Here is a 17,298-nt window from a genome sequence, read left to right on the forward strand (position 1 = left end):
TCCACCAATCAGGCCTGTATGGTAGAGTGGCCAGACGGAAGCCACTCCTTAGTAAAAGGCACATGGCAGCCCGCCTGGATTTTGCCAAAAGGCACATGAAGGACTCTCAGACCATGAGAAAGAAAATTCTCTGGTCTGATGACACAAAGATTGAACTCTTTGGTGTGAATGCCAGGCGTCACGTTTGGAGGAAACCAGGCACTGCACATCACCAGGACAATACCATTGCTACAGTGAAGCATGGTGGTGGCAGCATCATGCTGTGGGGATTTCTTTTAGCAGCAGGAACTGGGAGACTTGTCAGGATAAAGGGAAAGATGACTGCAGCAATGTACAGAGACATCCTGGATGAAAACCTGCTTCCAGAGAGCTCTTGACCTCAGACTGGGGTGACGGTTTATCTTTCAGCAGGACAACAACCCTAAGCACACAGCCAAGATATCAAAGGAGTGGCTTCAGGACAACTCTGTGAATGTCCTTGAGTGGCCCAGCCAGAGCCCAGACTTGAATCCGATTGAACATCTCTGGAGAGATCTTAAAATGGCTGTGCACCAATGCTTCCCATCCAACCTGATGGAGCTTGAGAGGTGCTGCAAAGAGGAATGGGCGAAACTGGCCAAGGATAGGTGTGCCAAGCTTGCGGCATCATATTCAAAAAGACTTGAGGCTGTAATTGCTGCCAAAGGTGCATCGACAAAGTATTGAGCAAAGTCTGTGAATACTTATGTACATGTGATTTCTCATTTTTTTTATTTTTAATAAATTTGCAAAAACCTCAAACTTTTTTCACTCTGTCATTATGGGGTGTTGTGTGTAGAATTCTGAGAAAAAAATGAATGTAATCCATTTTGGAATAAGGCTGTAACATAACAAAATGTGGAAAAAGTGATGCGCTGTGAATACTTTCTGGATGCACTGTAATTCTATCCTGGTTTCCCTGAACCTTCAATAACACCAGAGAAGCCAGAGTGCACTAGAAAATGCTTAATTGTTCATCCCTCCCTGTAATTATTATCAATAAAGTATACAGTAAACCAAAAACAGTAAAGCCTGTAGCCTCCTTGGACCTCTCTAAGCATGTCATGCTCCTGTTCTGCAAGATGGGGCGACTTACTCACTCATACAACAAAACACTCCAAAGACTTGCCTTCTATCATTTTTTCCTCTGACCGTTCTACCTAACGAAAATCAAGCCCTCGTCTTGACTGATTTCCAGTCTCATAGCTAACTGGAGCTCTGACTGTAGGAGGGTGTTTAAGTCTCATCTTGGGTGAGCCTTGTGATTACTTCATGGGTCAAAGGTAGTTTCTCCACAGTACCAGGGCCACCAAACCACAGTGGTTTCTAGTGGCACCCAAACACCTGAACCTTCCACAGGCATTAATGGGCCAGATCTCTTGCTGCCTCATAGGTTTATTGGTTTATAGGATTATTGTCCTCTGACTTCTTACTTGCACATGCTGATCTAAATGCAGCATGCTGCCATTTACTGGTACCATGACTAGTGAATGTAACAACTTTACCTCAAAACTTTTGTCCTCCTTACCTCAAACAGTTACCTTATCTTGAAACGTCTGTCTTAGTTACCTGAAAAGTCTCAGAACATCATTTACAACATTTGTGATAAACAGGTCGGAGCTCAACAGCCTTCCTTAAAAGGGGAACACAAGCTGCTCTCCACGCCCCGGAACTATGCGTAGCAACTTGGCAGACTCGAAGGAAGCAACTGTCCTTTGTTTAGTCCTAAGACCCTCACCCTTCAAAGGTGTTCTGCCCTCTTGTGAAACCTCAGTAGCTGCACTGTAGCACTTACCATCCCAGGGCTCCCATAAAAATGTCTTTTTGTTTTAGAAGCCTTCCACCTTGAACAGAATGTTTCTGTGTTTTCTACCATTGTTACACTCTCTAATCAGGACTTGTTCTGTTCTTTGGATTCATCAATTGTAGTTTTATTAGACAGCCAAGGTTAGTAGGCATTTAGCCCATTTTTCTTTTGTAGTGGCTTAAATTCTCTCCCTATTTTTATATTTCTGACATCTTTAAATTCTCTCTCTGAAAAATTATTGAATGAAACACGATGTAAAAATTAAACTTGAGTTTACCATTTCTCATATTTGTAATTTTTCTTTTGTAAATTTTTCTTTGTCTTTTAGAAACCTGGAATTTGCATTTGTTCTGCATGTTGATGGGCACATATGAATAAATACACCACTGAATTAATACACAGGGGAAGGAAAAGTAGGTTTACAGTTGTTCTTACAAAGAAAGACATACAGGTTATGATTATTACAATAGCTTTATTAACTCAATAATTTTATTAACTTTATTAACCCAAATGAATGGTACATTGAACTTAAGTACAATTTCGTAAGTGCTCAAATGCCTGGCCTTCATTATTTACACACTCTTTTAGTTACTTGCTAAGTAAGAACACGAAATAACAGGAACAATAATAAGAAGCCCAACAAGAAGACAAATAATACAAGTTAATAATAAAATAATAAATAAATAATAATACAAGAATAAACTGTGTTTCGCATACTCAGAACTGTAAGCCTATTTTTGCCTCTCCCTGTATGTACCTGTGTGAGAAAATCTGTCGAGTAAACTTAAGTGTTCCGTCGTCCTGTCACGTGTAGTGTTCTAGTTTGTCCCTGGGCACTTGCCCTACTTTGTGCCTTACCGTTATAAGTAACAGCACTTTGGTGCCTTGCAATGTTTTCACTTGTAGTATTTACCGTGCTGTGTGCATTAAAAAATAAACGCAAATATATACAGAGTTAAAGAAAACAAAACCGTTCATGAAGATTAGTTGATATCTATACGATGTTTATCTTCTGTATTGTCTTAGTAGTAAACATTCATTCACAGTTCTAAACATGGTATGCGATATCGTTTAGGTGACGCAGCTTCTTTGTGCTTCATGAGCACCACCTTTCTTTGTTAAAGCCATTTTTTTCACTTCAGGTCCTGGTAATTATTAAATATGTTTTATATTTCTTTTTAAATGACTGGATTAACTTGTGCTGGCAAAACTGTTTTGTTTCATTATTTATTGTAGACCACACATACAAATAAGTACCACCAGATTGCAGAACTGGAGTTCTTTATACGTAGAAGATCAGCAATAAATAATCTGATATTCTGTCACCCTCTGTGCTCGATTGTGACTCTGTCACCAGAGTCTCTGACTCGGAGGACCATCACACTACCACATTCCAGGGGTCCCTTCTCCATTACAACCTGACTGCTTGTTTCTAAGCATTGAGCACGGAGTGGACATTTTATTGCGTACTTGTACCTGACAGCAAGTTGGTGGTTGCTCTCTCTTCTGAATTGTTCATTCAGTTTTATCTAAAAAGGTATAAATGAATTGATTTCTGCGTATGACTGGAATTACCATTGTGGCCTCGATGTTTTTGTATGGGTGACATACCAAGAGTGGACTCACTGAATATTTTAGTAAGCTCAATCAGGAAAGGTGCTCTATGCATATATTAATATAATGCATAACTTTTAGGATTTGAATTTTAGTTTGGCTGAAACCATTCTAAGTGCTCATTTTTTATTTTTTTGCACACCGATGTAAATTCTTGTCACATTTCCACACTTGGCTCCTTCAATTAAGAAAGTGCAAAATGAACATAGGACATACAGTAGAATTGTTTAAATAGCATTGATGAATATTCTCTCAAATATTGTTTTGGGGATATAGTCAGAGCTGTTAAAATGCACTTATACACAGCACTACCATTGTGAAGCAAGTGAGTTTGGCATTTTATTCCATTTCATTTACAGTCTTATTCTGATGCTTTGTTGTTTTTCAGTTCACATTGAACATCCCATGTGCTGCTTTCAGCCATTTAGAGATTTGCACTACTTTTGTTTCCCCTCTCTTTTAGAAGGTCTGGTGCACGTGGAAGAGATTAAATTAATCAGGTGTATCTACATTGAAGACCCATGTTTAGAGAGGATAAGTGCCATTGCAAACCTCCAAGCCAGCCTGTCGAGCCTAGAGGTAGTGTCATGTGGCAATGTGACCGATCGAGGCCTCCTGGCCTTGCATCATCTGAGGTGAGTGTTGGTGTGAACGTGATGGTTAACTCCATGGTAATGTATGGTCACAGTGTGGGAGCTGGTGATTTTTATTGCAGCCAATTCCTTGATTAGAAATGACTCGTATATACTTTTAACTCCTTCCTTAAAGGAAAATTATACACAAAATTCAAAATTTCTTACCTTGAGAAGTGTCCATGGGTAAGAAGAAACTACTGCATACTCTGAAGTCTGGTTATCTTGTCAGTAGGCTTTGTAAACTGGTGATAATGATTGTGAAAGGAAGTCCATGCCACCCACTGCAAGCTGTGAGTAGAGTAACAAAATCTCTGCACAGTTATCTTCAGAGTTATTCAGTAAAGTGGGCATTTATGCTAATACTACTAATTTACTTCAACTTATTTTTTAGTAGTTTGTGCAGTTACATGACATGAAATGAGCCTTTGGGAAGCTATGAACACGTTTTTATATTATTGTTTAATGGCGACATTACAGGACATCTTTTAAACCATTAGTAGGTGTAGTGCTAATATAGACACAAAGATATTTTAGACACAATAATGTCAGATTATTTGGAGGCAGACAATTTATGTGAAACGGGGCCATATTCATTTGAGGTTGAAAATACTGATGAGCAGCTTGTTACTTGGAAACAAACAAACAGGCAACCATAGCACTGGTGTTAACACTGAAGTCAGCAAGGTAAGGACAAGAGGAAAATAATAAGTGTGTGTGTATGTACACACACATACATACTGTATATATTGTGTGTGATTATAAGTGAAAATACACAAAGAATTAACCGTTAAAATCTTTTCCAACAAAGTGGCACCTAAATTAAGTACATTTTATGCAGCAGAGTCTGCACTGCTTTTTCTTATAGAATTTGCTTTATTAGATTAGATAAGATAAACTTTATTAATCCCATTTATAGCAGACGAGTCAAAAACAAAGTGCTGCTATAATTGTCATATGTTTATTAAAATGTTCTTATCAAATTCCAGAATTAAGACAGAGAGTCTATGGATTGTCATTCATTCTAATTTTACACATTTTGTTACATGCACTGAATGAGAGCATCATTACGGTGGTCCTCACTCCAATTAATACACAAACATTTTGCTGCCAAGCCTGATGCAATAAATCATGAATTATGTATTTTCATATTACATGACACATAAATGGCCAATACGAGTTTAATTTGGTATAATTTTGTTAAATTAATTTTCTGTTTATATATTATTGTAGTGTTTTTTGTTTTTTTGTCATCTAAACAACTAGCCAGTTAAGTGGGTTGCACGCCCCTCCAATAGTCATTAGTGGCAGTTGAACTTACAGCTTTAGGTTGATCTCAGTATCTGAGTAAAAAAGCCAACATGCTTAACCTTAACTCAATTTTTCAGCTAAATAAACTGTTAATTCAAAGTATTTGAACATGGTAGAGGCTTCATAAGAGGTGGTGTTGTGGCAGGCTGGTTAATAAGTATGTTGCTTCAGTATTACTCAGACATTTTCCACCTATATCATTTCAGTAATCTGCAGCAGCTCTTTCTCAGTGACCTACCTGGAGTCCGGGAGAAAGAAAAAACAGTGAAAATCCTACAGACAGCATTGCCAAAACTGGTGGTGGAACAAGATGTACAGTAAGACTTGAAATGAGTTCTGTGTACACCAAGCGACTGTAACACTGGAATTTGAAAAAGGGAGAGGCATCCAGCGTCTGCAGTGACTTTTTCTTTGTAACCACCCTGAACAAATAACAGTTTTAGAGGCATTTTGTGACACATCTTCTGAAGATTAAACCAATATTTCATTTGCTGTCTTTCATTTTTAATGAAAGTGCTGTTTTCAGAAACTGTGGCAAGTAGCATTGCCAACTCACTGCATGTAGAACTCACTTTGGAATCTATTTGGGAGGAAAGCTTTATGTTAACAACTGCCTGTGTTTCTCATGAGAAGCGATTTCTTCTTGTAATTTTAAGGATTATAAATAGTCATCGACATACGACCTATGCATCTTACGACCATTTGACTTATGACCACTGTTGCATCTCATGGGCAAACATGCCAGTTCCATATGCTGTGACTCATTCATCTTGATCTCAGTTTATTACCTGCAGCAGTTTCAACTAAAGGTGATTTACCTCAGTTCCAAAATGGAGGTGGATCAAACAGTATGATGGAGGAAAGAAAGCGAATGCGATCACATGTGACTAAGTTATCCCATTGTAACTGCTGTTCGCCATATGCACTGTACTGCTGTGCTCTGGCTTTGAATCCAGTGTGACAGATGGCCAGGGCCATGGATGGAAGGGCCGAGGGAGAGACTTAATTTAGGACATTATCTCCCCTGAGACATTAGAGGGCAGCTCCCCTGGGTTGCTACAGCTCCACAGATCCCCACAGGGCATGTTGGGAGTTGTAGTTTAGAGCAGCCCTGTGGGGCTCTGTGGGTGCCACTGCATGTGCAGCTGGGTCCTTGGAAGAACCACTTCTGCCACAGCCGGAAGAAGGTCGAGAAACACCTGGAGCACTTCTGGGTACACTATAAAAGGAGCCGCCTCACCACCAATCAGGGAGCCAGTTGGGTGGAGGTGGACAAAGCTTGTGGGAGGTGGAGTGGAGAATTGAGAGAAAGAGACAAGGACTGTGATATAGTTGGTGCTTTGTACTGTGCTGTAAAGTGTGGAGCAACAGAAAATGTTTTCCCACTGAGGAATAAAAGTTTGTTGTATTGAACAGGTGTCTCAGCCTGTGTGTGTGTCCGGGTTTGGGGAGCAATATGCCCCCTGGTGGTCCACACCAGTTAAACTCCAAAGCTTCTGTGTTGTGACTCACGATGCTGCGTTGTGCGAACTGCAATGAAAGGTAATGAAACCACACTGAACTCCTCTATCTATTAAATATTTATTATTAACGGGCTGAAATGTTAAAACAGAAAACAGGAGTGCTCAAACTCTGCTGGTACAATTCCTCCTCTTACAGCACAACTAACCCTGGGAGAGGCTCATACTGATGACATAACGTAATACAGTACAAAGAAAGCATTCGGGCAAGCAACAATCAATAACAAAATAATACGATAAAAGAATAATTTACAAAAAATGATAAATCTACACAATGTGCTAAGAAATATGATAGAAAAGGATATGAAACAAACAATATGAATTAAGAGACTTATTACAATTAATTATTACAGTACTATACATACTGTCAGGTTTGAATACATATTCTGGTCCGTCTTATGTCCAGATCTACTTTTGACCGGTCCGTTGGAACCGAATATGGTCGTAAGTTGATGACTACCAGTATTTTGAGATGGACTTGTAGTGTTAATTTTCCAAAATATCAAGTGTATGTTTCCCGTGACACACTGGCATCCTATACAAAGGAAATTCCCACTTTGGACTTGCAAATGCTAACATAGTCTCCGCAAAGATTTAATTGAGATAAAATTTAATGGAAATGTTTGATAAGAATGTAGTTTCATTTTTTCCATTTCCCTAATAGTGGCATAGTAGCACTGTAGTTAGTGCTGCTGCTTCATGGACTCCCCATCCCACCCTGTCATTATCTTACGCATGTCGTCCACTGTGCAGAGTCTGCATATTCTGCCATTACCACATAGGTTTTCCTCACAGTCAAGGATTGCTAATCACACCTGTGTAATGAATGGTTAAAAACTGGAGAAACAACACCTTTCCACAAATTGTTTTGATGTAATTTTATTCCAATTTAGCTTGTTTGAAATGAATACAAAAGTACAATGCAGACACACACATTGCTGTATATACTATACAAATTGGGCAAGTCTCACACTTAAAATTTCTTACAAAAAACATTTATACAGGGTTTTCATTTCTATAATATTTGGCATCCGCATTAAGACTATAAAATAAGATTGGACTCACAGGGACTCAAGAAGGCATCCATATTAAGAGGCTAAGAAAACAGATTCTTCAAATCAGATTGCATTCTAGGCACTGACGTTTTGGAACTAGCCAGAAAAATTGAGGAAAAAAAAACATTGTAAATAAATAATTGAACACTAATGGTTTCCTAGCCAGCAAAATTAAATCATTTTAACTGCCTTTTCTCCCATACTAGAACAATAACAGTTTGGCTCCAAATGTCTGTATCATTGTCAAAGTGGGAAGCAGCACTTGAGTTTTCTTTATTCTTATGGTTTTCCTTCCTTTATTGTGTTTGATGGAAAACATTTGTGTTAAGAAGAGCACTAAATACAACACACAAGCTACTCGAGTCTCAAATGTAGCCTTAGAGGTGACATTGCTTTAGCCTGTCTTATACATTGATTTGGGGCAGCCATAGTCAGAAGCCCCTTTGTCAGCTGGTCAATGGTAAAATAAACTCCTGAAGAGGTGCCATTAGTCCCCATTTCACATATACATACAGACATACACACACACACTATATATTATATATATATATATATATATAGGGCAATAAATGATAAATTTTGTAGTGAATAATGAGCCAAGAAAGACAATTAAATGTGCATGGCACTGCTATGACACTCTAGTGGAGAAGTGCGTAAACCCGGCCACAGTGTGCTGTGGGTAGGACTTTAATGGCAAAAGTGTTTTTGTAAATTGCTCTAATGCCAAAAAAAGTACATTTTTAAACTAAGGCTAAAAATTGTTTGAAATAATATTGCAATAACATCAAATTTTACAGGGAAGTGCATAAAAACTTACTTTATTTGTAAATCTGCAGTGTGCGCTTTCATTACTAATAAATTCCTGTTTTCACTCGGCTCGCCACATCCCAAAAATGAAAAGCAAGCGAGTGTGATGGTGGACACTTCAACAAGTTAAGTCAGCTACGGGTGTTGATCACGATACTTGACTTTTCATGGGTCACCCTGAACTAGATAATACATTTATTTATTAATTACAGAATAAAAGTTTAATTGGTTTTAATATCATAATTTTCTGTAAATTCTCTATGTATAAGATCCACACATTAAATAAGCCACGATGTGAAATTCAACTTGTTCACATTTAGTGTCTTGAGGTTTGTCCCTTGTGCCGCATCACAGTAACCGTCGAGACTAAACGGCCGATGTTCTCCATCAGTGATGGGTGACTAATACAGGAGTTTGGCCTTTTAGCACCATTTTCTTTTTTTGGTAACAATTTCTTGGGGATTAATACTTCAGCACTGATGTTTACATCTGAGCAAAGACAGCACTCAGCAGTCTTAACTAAAATTTGTACCCCATCGATAGCATTAGGGGTTCATGTGGAAATACTCTGGATCGATGAATGTTAGTGGAGAGCATTTCGGGAGTCGGTGGGAACTGAAAGAGTAAAAAGAGATAGAAATATTTTGTTTTGCTTGAATGTGTTTGATTCCTGGCAACAGAGTTGGGCATTTTTGTTATTATAAATAATAAGTTTGATAACAGCCAGTAATTATTCTTCTGGAAGACAACTATATGTTTCTGAAAAATGAACTGGCTTTACATTTTTGGCACAGAATTTCTTTTAAAAGAAATAATAAAAACACAAGATTTACTAAGACATTCTCTCCCTTGACTAGCAAGCTACACCAGCCCAAACTAAATCTACATGCGGCCAAATACAGCTATCTTAGTAGCCGTCTGACGCTTGTTATTCTTTCAGTTAAATAATTCTTAGCAAGTGTGGTCGAGAATCCCACACCAGAGCCTAACAACACAGTTTATCTTCTGCATATGCAGTTCGTCACGAGGAGAACATCTCTGCATGTTGGCGTCTCCTGCACAAGTCTGTTTTTTGTCTTCTTTCAGATGAGCAGATACTGTAAGATTTACAGTGGAGAACCAACGATGAAGGAGGTGCTATTGAGCCACTCACCAAATGGTATGGTGCCAAAGCCTACTAGAAATTGAATATATTCCACTCCCTCCATGTTGTTTTGGATCTTTTTTTGTGTTTGTCAATGCAGTTATTTCTTGTTATTATTGCCTACCCCTTTGTCAGATGTTTGGAAAGTGGTAGTTGTACTTCCGTAAATTTCCATAGTATTTCTTGCTGTCCAAAGCTGGGAATATGTTGCTGTTGGTGAGCTGAGGAAGATACTGAAAAACAGTTTAGAAAATACCGTTATTTAGAGAGCAGTGCAATTAGAAATGCAAACTTTCATGTCCCTTGTCTTTTTAGTCTCTGTAGGACCAACCTTTGCATGGGCCGGTTTGTTTTTTCTGGCACACTAGGCCTTCCTCCTAAGCCGTAGCCCTGAAAGTTTTTTACACTACATACTGTGATCCAGTGGCATAGCTAGGAGGGGGCGGTCCACCCCGGGCGTCACATTTTTGGGGGTGGCATTATTGGCCAAAAAGCTCAGTACAATTCGTGTGTAAGCAGCAGGATTCACAAAAATATCGTTCATGAATGAAAAAAGTAAAATTCAGATTTTTATCCACAAATGCTTCAAAAATAGTTTTCAGACTGTCCTTCTGTGATGGCATCAGACACAGCAGTTGAAATTTATGAGGCAGTAACAAAAATAAACATTACACAGATAATAATTTCTAGGAAGATAAACAACTAATTTATAATTTTGTTTCATTATCAATCCAAATGCGTTCTTGCTCTGCGCAGACAACATCCGCACCTATCACTTGTACACTACACTGGTTCTGGTTTTCACAGTGTAATTATATTAAACTAATAATCAGAACACGGTTTATCTGTGCATTTATACTATATTCTTGTCTAGTTGATGCTTATAAATAATTATATGTGAAAAATTATTGCTGTTTCTCTATATATGAATAAATCTATCTTACATTTTCTCTATACATCATTTTAATTTTCTATTTAACATATTCAGATATGTTGGAGAGCAGCAAATTGAAGCACTGCCCTGCCCTGAGCGGCACAAACTCCAGCTACGCCACTGCCGTGATCAACATCAACTGATCTCACAAGCAAACCCGTACAGCAGTGTGAAAGAATCCTATTTGTAATTTGTTTTCTGAGACGGTTGTACCAGCAATTGCTAGTGAGCTGATGGGCACACTGAAGACACTTAACTGAACAGCCATAAGATACACACTTGGCAAGCAGACAGTCACTTGAACCTCCCTTCAAACTCGATGTACACCCGGATACAAGGCAGTGTTCCCTTCATAAAACGCTAAGCAAACCCCATGACAATGGGCTGAAAGTATCTGGAAATGAACATGTGATATTGGGTGTGACAGAGCTGCCATTAAATTGTGCCTAATGAAACAGCTCAAGGGCACAGTGGTTGGATAAAATGTACCAAAAGAATACCAGACTCCCACAAAGGAAATAAGGGATCAGCAGTTAAATGAGGACCAAAGGTGCCACCCTTTAGATACTCCAAAGAACTGTGAAACTATAAAGAAACTACAGCATAGCAGGCCGCACACTTGCTTTAGGATTTGAACCTCAAACAAAGGATTTTGTCCAGCTTACAAGACAATGGAAGCTGGACATCTACTGTATAAGGATTGAGGCATTCTGAAAGAATGTATACACGCCAACTAGAGTGCCAGCCATCTGTATTAATACATGTTGATCCTGGCTGAAGACATTGTTGAGACACGTTCAATATGCCAACAACATACTTTTCTACTTTTCTGAGCACAGCTCCTTGCTTTGTGTCTCACGTCACTCACAACCCCACAGTTCCGGATCTCTGTGTGTGTGTGTGTGTGTGTGTGTTTATGACAAGCCACTATATAAAAATTGTAAAGGTTAGCTCTTATTTGGAAGATAGTAACATCAAGCAGCGAGTGCTGGAATGAGATAATAGACGTAAGGTCGACTGAAAAAATAATAATAATAATAAAAATAGTGATGGAGAAAAACAGCAGTTCCAAGCCAGCACAGCTGAGTCTAGTTTGCTTTGACACACACCTACATAGAGAGCTCCGGCAGTCCAGCCATTTTCTGACCCTGCTCATTCCAATGCAGTTACCCTTACAGTTTAAAATAAGCTGATTTCTTTGATTCTTAAAACAAGTGCAACTTACAGCTACTGAGTATAATACCATAAAACCAAGAGTGCTCACAATCAGTGTGCATTCAGAATAGAGTGTGTGTATATATTTATTTATTTATTCATTTACTTACTTACCTACATATTTATGTATTTATTTAAAGAGCTTCTGTAAAAAGCCACATTTCCCCCGGGGACAAATAAAGTTCTCTCCATCAATTAATCAAATAATTTCAGTAGCGTTCTCAACCAAATGTCCAACATCTCTGTACACCCCAGAGGAAAATCCCCTTAATCAAAAGTCATGGTCAAAGGGAGCTGGGGCCTATCCTGGCATTGGTTGGCACAAAAACAACTTACTTTTACAAGTCAAAGGAGATTATGATTTAAGTTTCAGACTGCACTGGTGAGGCGTCACCTGAAGTACTGGGTTCAATTTTGGTCTCCATATTACAGGAAGACATAGCAGGGCTAAAAAAAAACTCCACAGGAGAGCAACTAAGCCGATTATAGAACTAAGAGGTGTGAGCTATGAGGCGAGATGGAAGGAGTCGGACCTCTTCAGTTTAAGCAATGGCAGATTAAGAGGGGACATGACTGAAGTGTTTAAAACTATAAGGCGACTAAGTACAGTAGATTGAGAACCGTTACTTTAAAAATGAGCTCAACAAGAACATGGGGGCACAGATAGGTTGATAAGGATACATTTTGTACATATGTTAGGAAGTTTCTCTTTACACAGAGAACTATAGACACAGGTGATGCGTAAGGGATCTTCAAATCTTGACTAATCTCGATAATTACAACTTGTTTCACGTATAGTCTATTTCTAATTCCTGTTATTTTTTTGTACAGCGTACTATGGGGCATCTCACTTAGAAAAATTAAACTGAAATTACCTCAAATAAAGTCTCAAAATGAGTTATGGAAATAAATTATTTTGGTATGTCAACAGCATTTTACCGACATACAGCCTTTTACTACTTCATGATGTTTACACTAGTGTGCAAATCACATTTGTAATAATCTAGTGGTAAGCATCTGCAGTCAGGTATTTTTTACAGTGTGCTCATCTAATTAGGAAGTCAAGTTCAGGAGAGACAAACTTAATTGTTTTTACACCCACATTAATGTATTGTGTCCAGGCACCAATATTATTGTACACTTCAAAGGAGCCATCAAAAATATTGATGTTGTTGTCTCTCAATGTATCAGAATGCAATCATACAGGCCCTGCGATGGATTGGCTGGACTGGATTAAGTGGGTTGGAGACTGTAAATATTACATCGATACAACCGACTTGCCAACATGGACATGCACAGGCAGGGGGTGACTGAATGAGCTTCGGTTGAGGTGAAGCAGGTGAAATGCTGCCTTAACCACTTAAGGTTCATCAGGCCGTCACTCAAGTGTGCATAGTGTGTGGTCCAGCAATACAGAAGTGATGATAGCTTTTTACTTCAAACTCTAAACAGCAGACTGTCTGAAAATCTTGTAAAATGGTTTTGACCTCACAAATGTGTCTGCAATGTTTCGGAGTTTTGCTGGCCCACCATACTTTCAAATTCTTGCTTATACTTAACTTTGACTGACTGATTGATTTTTATATATGTATACGCAACTGTTTCCAGTGTGGCATTTATTCAATCTAATTTTTGTTTTTTTGACAGACAACTCAATCCACTATTTGTGTACCATTAATGTTCCGTATGACCACGCACTCAAAATTTGAAATGGGCAATAAATTAGTGAGGGTCTAGTGGGCATTGCTTGAATTTCTAACTAGTCCTCATTGCTTGTTGCTCCAAGGCAGACAAAAATCAATAAAGCCGAGTCTTAGATTGTGAAGCGTTTGCACTGCTAGAATTTCTACAGCCACTAGAGGGGGAAAGAGGACCAGGAGTGCGGACCCTCTGACCATACAATAATGCAGCCTCCAGGGTACAGGGCATTTAGTACCGTAAATGCTGTTGGAACACATAAGAGGGAACCTTCATGTCCGTTGTAGCAAAGACATATTGTTTTTAGAAGACAGGAGTTGCCTGCTTTTAATATTGTAAGACAACACTTCTTTTTTGGAAAATTCAACGCACTCTTTCTATTATTTTTTTTTCCCCTTGTAGCAGTGCTACTAGTAGTTAAAACTGCATCTCCCAGCAGTCCTTTCAGGGACTGATGGGGTCAGAGGGGTTTAAAAGGAGGGCAGGTGTCTGAAAGGGAAAGAAGTGTTTTTTGTTGTTGTATTTTGTGTTTCGTTTACCTGTCGGACTGCCTTCTGTTAATTAAGCCGTATGTAGTCGCTGTGTCCTGGATTGTATTCGTTGTTGGGGTCTGGATCGTCTGTCTACCTGTGTGCTGAGAACCGATTGTGGATTCATGGCTTTCCCACAGTACAGGAGCACTCCTGAACCATCCATCCGTCTTCACCCTTACAGTGTCTACCGGTAGGACTGTTTTTTCATTCCCTTTCAACATACCGATCTCTGGACTTACTCTCATCATCTCCCATTACACCCGGTGTGGTTTTCCATGGACTTTGCTGTGTGGAGTTGTGTTTTTGTGTTTAATGTAATCTCGCCGTAGGGGTACTGGGGTGGTATTATTGTTTTCATTTATATTATTTAATTTCATTATATTCTTTAATTGTTGTTAGTTCCCAGTGTGCTTTATTTTGTCTCTGTTTGTGAGTGTGTGCGGGTCGGGCCAAAGCTGGGAGCGTCCCTGGGATCCTCTATAAAAATAAATAAATCACCGTCATCTTGACGGTGTAAATCTTAGCGGCACCGGACCTCCACACCCTTGTTGCTGCTTTTTACTTTTTCAGTTACAAAGGAGTGTGGCTTAGTTTGGCAGGCATCAGTTGGGTTGGAAACTTCTTGGCAGAAGGTGGATGGAGGGGTCAGGTATTGTGAATGCAGACCACAGGGAAGCCAAGGTGCTGGTCCAGAATGACGGCTAGAGGGGCTGGTTTCCATTAAGGGCAACAATGAGTGATGCAGCCGAACGAAGGTCACTGTTTTGGGATGTCATTGGTTTCTGTGTTGTGAGGCTGTTGAGTGTACAGTTTCAGAGATGAGATTTACCAAAGAAGAGTCTACTGTAAGAACAGCAGGAGGTCTTTGTAGTGATGTCCATGGCACTGGAGAAACACGACTAGCAGAGCTTTCTTTTTGACTTTGCACGTTTGCGTGTGGAGATGTTTTATTGTTTATTGGATAGTGATTTTTATTCTCCCCCTTCCAATATAAGTATAATTTTGGGCTTAGAAAATGTGCTGCTTTATGTGTTTGACTATAACTGCCATTTTTTGAATTACTGGCATGAATTGGCTTTAGCCCTACTTTGCAAAAAGTTAAGGGTGTCGTGGGGGGGCACGTTGGTAGAGTGGTTCATGTCTAGAGAAAAATCCCGGCTCCGGTACTCTCTTACTGCTTTGGTGTTGTCTTCACACTCTCCAAATACCCTGCTATCCTTCCAATTCCAAAGACCATGTGGACTGCCAGCTCTAATACAGCCCAGTGTCAATGAGTGAGTGCCCCCGGTAATGGAATGTCATGCCACCCTGCACTCATTTCTGTCTTTCATCTGATTCTGCCACAGTAAGCTCTTGTGCCCCATGACCTTGAACTGGATAAGCAAGTTCAGAATACAGAGATAGTTGGAAATCACTTCTTGATGTACTTGCCATGAATGTGAAAATATTACTCGTTGCTGAAGGTGCTTAAGATATAGACATAATAAGGATCTAAAATACACAAGAAGCTTGACAAGTAAGAAACCTAAAATATTAAGGGCTGAAAAAGCTACAGCATCATATATAGCCTCGCTAACTAGAACACCTCAGGGTACATATTCCAGGAAAAACCTGGCCAAGCTTCATTCATGTCAAAGACGTGCTCAGTGACCCTGCTAATACAATGGAGTCATTTACTAGAGTCGTCTAAGGAACACCAGCCTTTGTGAGCCCACTACAGACATCCATTCTGCTTAAGCCTGTTCATCTTGCATGCTACACTTGTTAAGATATTTGACGTTGAACAGACGACTGTGCTGGCTTCTTGCCGCTTACTATCTAATAATGAAGGTTAAATGACAGCTTACCCCTGGGGGCAGGTGCTTGCGGGGCAGACGCGTCCTTCTCTTTGACCGGTCCTGCTCTCTTCCTGCCACATCACAGTCGTCTCTCAGGCTATCGAAGTACGGGTGCTCCAGAAGCTGTTCACATGTCAGCCTCTCTGCAGGGTCCATCTGCAGACAGCCCTATGTGGTAGTGGAGTTGGGATTAGTAAACACTTTAAGATAACCTCATATTTGTAATCAGAACTCCTCTTCATTTACCAAAATGTAAATAGATAAGCAGGTTTGAAAATGAATTAGTGAATGAATGAATGAATAATTAAGTGTATTGAACGAAGTTCTCTTCAAATCTAAAATGACACCTTTAAAGGAACTCCTGAGGCAGATATGAAAATATGCATGCATACATGCAGTCATTTATTAAAACAACAGGTATAGAGCTTTTACTAGTACAGTTGGTAAGCTCAGACTCTTACTTGCCATGATAATATTTACCTTCATGAGACTCAAAGCCTGATAGGAAAGAACTGGGAGTTTCAGCTCCAGAGGCTCCTGAGGAAACAAGGAAGATGCCATAAGCATTGGGAGACTAGCAGATACTGTACAGCTAAATTCCATCTCTCAGATCAATTCCCTTTCATCTGCCTGCCAACTCCTTTCAGCCAAATCATAAATCAAAGAATCCTGGTTTTCTTCTACAAAAAAAATGAAATGTTATACAAACAAAGGGAGGGAATGTGACTTATTGGTCAATATGTTTCAAAACATCAAGCTGCAATTCCTCATCTAGCATGTGGATCACTGAGTGACATCAGGCCACTGAACCTGCCTTTATCTAAGTAAATTTAAGTATAGATAAACAAACTTTCCATGGATCTGGAACACGCTGGACTGTAGTTATGACAATCTGTCAGAATTACAGATAAAAGATCCAACATTTAATGATTCTTTAATACATTAAGAAAAATAGCCTATCAGTCCCTTGTTCCAGAAAGTCTTCTTCTCGGCCATGTCCACATGACAGCCGTATGGCATCCTCTGATTTAGTGCATCTCTTGCTTTTTTTTTTTTCTATGCGGCAGCGTTCTCATTGGCTCCTGAGCTGCACGGATTGTGTGTCGGAGCTCTGCTTCACCTTGCTACACTTTTTTGCATGACAGCTTTCTTACCTTGACGAAGGCTCACTC

General features: G+C 39.4%; 2 protein-coding genes across 7 annotated transcripts in view; one reads left to right on the plus strand and one right to left on the minus strand.

Moving 5' to 3' along the window:
• Positions 1–5,874, plus strand: part of dmac2l (distal membrane arm assembly component 2 like) — a 20,622-nt gene extending 14,748 nt beyond the window's left edge. For all 3 annotated transcript variants that reach the window (XM_028821799.2, XM_028821797.2, XM_028821796.2), the window contains exons 4-5: positions 3,903–4,074; positions 5,589–5,874. In XM_028821799.2, the coding sequence (XP_028677632.1) occupies positions 3,903–4,074; positions 5,589–5,703 (287 nt within the window). In that variant the 3' untranslated portion in view covers positions 5,704–5,874. The remainder of the gene's footprint in view (positions 1–3,902; positions 4,075–5,588) is intronic.
• Positions 5,875–7,765: 1,891 nt separating this feature from the next.
• The window catches only part of cdkl1 (cyclin-dependent kinase-like 1 (CDC2-related kinase)), a 58,696-nt gene continuing 49,163 nt past the window's right edge, over positions 7,766–17,298 (minus strand). For all 4 annotated transcript variants that reach the window (XM_028821792.2, XM_028821793.2, XM_051919946.1 and 1 more), the window contains exons 8-10: positions 16,607–16,663; positions 16,136–16,294; positions 7,766–10,141 (exon numbers count right to left, since the gene is read on the minus strand). In XM_028821792.2, the coding sequence (XP_028677625.1) occupies positions 10,040–10,141; positions 16,136–16,294; positions 16,607–16,663 (318 nt within the window). In that variant the 3' untranslated portion in view covers positions 7,766–10,039. The remainder of the gene's footprint in view (positions 10,142–16,135; positions 16,295–16,606; positions 16,664–17,298) is intronic.

The sequence above is a fragment of the Erpetoichthys calabaricus genome, chromosome 16 (assembly GCF_900747795.2).
Source record: "Erpetoichthys calabaricus chromosome 16, fErpCal1.3, whole genome shotgun sequence".
NCBI lineage: Eukaryota > Metazoa > Chordata > Cladistia > Polypteriformes > Polypteridae > Erpetoichthys > Erpetoichthys calabaricus.